We start from the raw sequence: 5,496 nt of genomic DNA, 5'->3' as shown, positions 1-5,496 counted from the left end.
AACGAATTATAGTGCCTTACGTTTGTATTTTCTGATACAAAAGTATTTAAATAAGTCTGGAACACAAATTGAGGTTGTGTTGCTGCAAGGATATATCTTGATCTTGACCTCAATTTAAAATACGACACCTCGATTTCAACACTAATAAAAGCCTACAAATTTGAGTTTTCAAGAAATTAAATAAAAAATAAAAATGAAAAACCTTTTATTTTCTGTTGTTTTGTAACTTCGATTCGATATCTGACAGAGTAAAATTTCTTTACGGCTGCCAAAAATAAGGAAAATATAAACAAAACATAATTAGGCTGAGCAACATCTAATTAGTAAAATCAGTTGTGGTTCCACATTTGACCTCTGACAGAAAGAGTATAAATGTTATATTTTTGAACAAGAAAAATTTATTATATATTATGGTGAATAACCGACTACTTAAAATTTTCATTTTAACAGAGACAATTTTCTGTGTTCAAACCTCCCAAACTCTCTGCATAAAACAAACTATGACAGTCTAATTTGTGGTGAAAAATTTTTAAAATTTGTTGTATACTGTTATTTAAAAGGCAATTTTAACTTTATTCTACACTCTATAAATATGATTTTTTCTTACAACATACTACTTGTAGGTGTATTACATATTCATCGTTAAATACGTTGTTTACAGTTTTATAATAGTCAGATTTTAGTAATAAATCTGACGTTTTCATAGTTTAGTTTTTTCATCTTCTTTTATTTTTACTCTAGTTGGTTAGCTGTAAGTAGACATGTTGATGCGATTATAATACATTAACAGTGAGGGCAGGGGCGTAGCCAGGAGGGGGGGGGGTTTAGGGGTTCAAACCCCCCCCCCCCCCCTTAGCACCAAATCTTTAATTAATTTCTTATTCATCACTCAAACAAATTTCATATTAAAATTAATAAAATTTTTACCATTACAATATTTAAATTTAAGTACCGAAAACTGCTAAAATAGCACTATTTTACACCTTAAAATCCAAATTTTCCCGGGGGGGAACCCCCGGACCCCCGCTTTAGTACGGGGGGGGGGGGCAAGCTTTTTAACACCCCCCATACACAAATCCTGGCTACGCCACTGAGTGAGGGTAGAATGTGAAGCAATCCCGAATCCCGTTGCTTAATATTGCAAGATTCACATGCAAGGATATTTTATATAAATGTTGTGAATGTGTGTGTATATATATCAACTGTGCTTACCTTTCAGAATAAAAATGACATTTTAAATTACCATGTATGCCAATACAACATGTAAACACAGTGAGGTTAATAAAATCTACAAGTAGTCATTGCTGTCAAGCTACTAAAATTCGTCCCTAAAACCGGCTCGATCACCCTAAATTTAAGGGTAATTTTACTAACAATAACACCTTAAGGTTATGACAGTTGGTACATTTGAAACTCAAATTTTATTTTTTCAGCTGCCATCGAAAAACTCCTCCTTGCTGCCCGTTATGGTGCACATCCACGGCGGAGCTTTTGTGGGTCGTTCAGGGAACTACGACCCAGGGCAGCTTCTCAACTACGGAGTTGTGTTCGTAGGTTTAAACTACCGCCTCAACGTGTTTGGTAAGAAGCTCGTTACATTTTTGTTATATCATTTGGGCATCCTTTATTAGATTAAGTTCTTATTGCAAAAAAAAAAGTTGGATATGTATTAATAATTAAATATTTAATATCAACTAAATATTCTCTCACCTTTTCATGAATAAAAAATGAAAAATGAGGGTGTAGCTATGAGTACCTACAGGTATGTGTGAAATTGTAATATCTGATTACAAACAAAAATCTAATATCTAATGAACACTTATTATACTGGAAGAGTATTGGTATTTTGCATGTTATATAAGTTTAACATATTTAAATAATTAAAAAAATTAATACAAAAATAGAAATCCATATTTTGAGTTTATATTAAATATTTATATTACGACAAATTTGAAAAAAAAATCCCTTACTAATTCTTAAGAAATTTACATTAAATTAATCTTAAAATTAAATATGACACAGTTTTATTAGAATATTCACGCACATATGCCTATATATATATATATATATATATATATATATATATATTCAGTCGTTTGAAAATTTAATGATTCCTATATTTCATTGCAAATTAAAACCACTTTTAAAGGAAAGATTAAGAGCGCAGTTAAGTTACATCTCAACACTTAGCAAAAGGAGACGGAGAAAAATGCCATAGTAAAGGGGCCTATTTTAATCAAATCATAAAGGTTGTACAAACTGTACAAATAGGGACGTAACCGGTATAAGAAAACTCGCCTATTACAATTACTATACTTCACGATAAGACAGTACGTAAAATGAATTAAGGTGTCTTGTTTGAGAGCTAACGCATAGCTGATCAAAAGTGGCTTGAGATCAAACTATAATCCCAGAAAGCATTTAAGAGGTGTAAGAACATATTTGAGCTAATAAAGCTCTTTTATTAACATTGAGTAGAATTTAAAGACATATTATGAATAGGTTTGTATATAACTTAAACTGTTATGAGCAGGTAGTGGTAGCACACTACCAGCAGCAACAGCAGGAGTATGAATTTAATTAATATTCAGCGTGGACGCTGTGTGTGCTCACAGGGTTCCTGAGTGTCAGCGACTCAGACGCCCCTGGAAACGCTGGCCTGAAGGACCAGACTCTTGCCTTGCGGTGGGTGCAGAAGAACATAGCCAAGTTCGGCGGAGACCCGAACAGCGTCACTATCTTCGGAGAGAGCGCGGGTGGCGCCGCCGTTCACTACCACGTCCTGTCGCCTCTCTCCAGAGGTACGAATGTTAATGCTGTGAATAATCCTATCCAAAATGTACTTCATTATCTGTTGTAATATTGGTTTCATAGAGCAATAGAACAAAGGTTAATTTTTATTGTGATTCCTTCTGCTGAAAATCAGTGACATTGTACCCACAGGCACCCTTAACTGGATGTAAATAAATATCAAACGACCATAACCCCACGTTAATAGGAAAGTAATAGATTTTCGTAGAATTTATATATATATATATATATATATATATATATATATATATATATATATATAATCGGGAAAACATTAATCGCCAAAGTCAAACAATTTCTTTTGTCAGAAACATTTTTTAACCAACAAAATATTTTATTCAGAAATTATGATTTTATAAAGACAGCTTAGAGTTCAAAAGGATATCATTGAGGTATCAGTAATGTTAACGTATGCTATATAATTAAAAATGATTAAAATTTACAATTATAATAAAGAATATTAGATGGTTGTTTAGATTAACAATGTCCAAAATGTGTATAGTCACTGTGTTTTGATTACGGGAGTTTTAAGGGCATATAAAGACAAAACAGCGGTGGACAATACATTTGTTTGTTTTTATTATTATTTATTTACGTAACTTAATCCAAGTCTTACGGTTGTCTTTTGCAGGCCTGTTCCACAGAGCCATCTCGGAGAGTGGTTCTGCTTTGAACCCCTGGGCATACCACAAGAACACTGAAGAGCGCGCCTACCGCCTGATCTCCAAAATAAGGCAGCACGCCAACAACTCTGCAGACCTCCTCAAAATTTTACGTGCCGCAGAGCCCGCCGATCTATTGAAAAACCTAGGAAGAGTTTTGGTTGGGTCAGAGAGGTGGCCTCTGCTGGCAAATCCCTTCATACCATCGCTGGAGTTCCCGAGGAAAGGAGTGCAGCCATTCCTGCCGCACGAGCCAGCCTACATCGAGCAGCACGGGTTGTTCAACAAGGTGCCATACATAACCGGCGCGGCCGGTCGGGAAGGGGTGTCCTTCATCGCGGCCAGCAAGCTGACTGAAGATTCCTACTGGCAATCCGTCAACCACAACCTGGAGCATGTGGTCCCAGCCGATCTGGGACTCGAAACAGGGTCTCAGCTATCCAAAGAGGTGGCGCAGAAAGTGAAGAACTTCTACTTCGGCAGCAAAAACATCTCGTACGAAACTCGTGAGCAGTGGATAGCTCTGCAGACGGACCTGCTGATCGCCTTGGGTGTTGTGAATGCTTTTCACGCCCAAGTCAGGCACTCGACTAGCCACACCTACAACTATCAGATCACATACGGCAGCGCCAAACATTGCATGGAGTTTCAGTTCCTGGTCTACAACGGCAAAATTAAAGGAGAAAGTTCAGACACTGTGAAACTTGCTAAGTTTCTGGGACAAATGTGGACGAACTTTGCCAAGACGGGGGTGCCCAGTGCAGAAGGTGATGTAGTGTGGAAACCAGCCACACAGAATGGAAGCTATCCCTATATGGATATCAATCTCCCCTCGGCTCTGAAATATAATGTGGATAAAGATCGAATGGACTTTTGGGAGAAAATTTACAAGGAATACAACAAAACAAACTCCACTTTACTGGCAAATTGAAGACAACAAACCAGGTTAAAAAAATTATGCGTAAATAAAAAAATTGAATAGAGCATCTATTACACTCATTTACAAACAAATATCAAAATTCTGTTTACTTGTGGGGAAGAAACTTTTATGTTTGAAATTATAGAGCACTGTTTCTGCAAATAGATGTGTTTGATTAAAATTTAACTGTAGTTATATTTAGATTATTGAAATAATTAATGAAACCATGTATTTTTACACATATTATTATTTTATGTAACAATATTATTTAACGAATAAATTATTTTAATTTAGCATTCGCCTTCAATAATTTCTAGATTCTAGAACAATTCCTGTATTGTAAATTATTCACTAACCAAAAAAAAAAAAAAAAAAACACGCGATCCTTGTAGCCTATATGTTGGCAAATCCTGCTTAGTGCACACTCCGTCTATTTCCCGCGATATGTTTGAGAGAATCTTCACTCGTTCGACGGACGCACATCTCCCTTCTGGGCTCCACGATGTAATGCGACACCACGTCTTCTAACACTTCTTTACGACGCATTCTTTACGGCGAAGCACCCGCCCAACCGCCTCGCCACAGCCCCGACCTTGCGACGGCCCGCTTACTGGCGCCCGCGACGACCCTGCCGCGTTTTTACCTTAGGCCCAGTTAACAAACCACTCAAAAACACATGATCACTAGACGCAAAATGTTCAGCAACCACAGTTTAGAATACTTCTTTACAAAGTACTCAAGGTGCAATAACGTAACGCAAGTAACATTTGACTGTAGTGCGTTTTGGCTTGCGTTTCCTACGGCCGAAAACTGTTAGTGTGTAGAAGCCTACCATGTTCTTTTTGCTACTTAAATCTATTTTAATATTGTTAAAATTTCACACAGTGAAGAGAATAACACTTTAAAAAAATTTGACAGGAAACATTCTGTCTTAAATTTACAAATATCAGAGGCATGACTCATGTTCGCCTAACGGTACCTGAGTTTTGGTGCTACAGTACTGACGAACTACTTCGGCGGCCATGTCTCTCCCCAGTCGCTTCGCATCGCCACCCGAGGTAGGACGCATCTAGCACTCCGAGGATTTCACCCGAACTAAGTAAT

The 5,496-nt window shown here is 36.8% G+C and overlaps 1 protein-coding gene across 1 annotated transcript; it reads left to right on the top strand.

Moving 5' to 3' along the window:
* The first annotated feature begins 1,439 nt into the window (after positions 1-1,439).
* On the top strand, positions 1,440-4,507 carry LOC134531455 (carboxylic ester hydrolase-like). Its single transcript, XM_063367166.1, has 3 exons — positions 1,440-1,581; positions 2,616-2,801; positions 3,443-4,507. The coding sequence occupies exons 1-3, from the start codon at positions 1,467-1,469 to the stop codon at positions 4,402-4,404; spliced, it is 1,263 nt and encodes a 420-aa protein (XP_063223236.1). The 5' UTR covers positions 1,440-1,466; the 3' UTR covers positions 4,405-4,507.
* Positions 4,508-5,496: the final 989 nt, after the last annotated feature.

This window comes from Bacillus rossius, chromosome 3, assembly GCF_032445375.1.
Source record: "Bacillus rossius redtenbacheri isolate Brsri chromosome 3, Brsri_v3, whole genome shotgun sequence".
NCBI lineage: Eukaryota > Metazoa > Arthropoda > Insecta > Phasmatodea > Bacillidae > Bacillus > Bacillus rossius.
This window is presented reverse-complemented; position numbering and strand designations above follow the sequence as displayed.

Excerpts from the sequence above, each read along its gene's own strand:
- LOC134531455 (XM_063367166.1), top strand. The coding sequence starts at position 1,467 with ATGGTGCACATCCACGGCGGAGCTTTTGTGGGTCGTTCAGGGAACTAC. Across the intron at positions 1,582-2,615 it reads CTACCGCCTCAACGTGTTTG|GGTTCCTGAGTGTCAGCGAC; the intron begins GTAAGAAGCTCG and ends GTGTGCTCACAG. Across the intron at positions 2,802-3,442 it reads CCTGTCGCCTCTCTCCAGAG|GCCTGTTCCACAGAGCCATC; the intron begins GTACGAATGTTA and ends TGTCTTTTGCAG.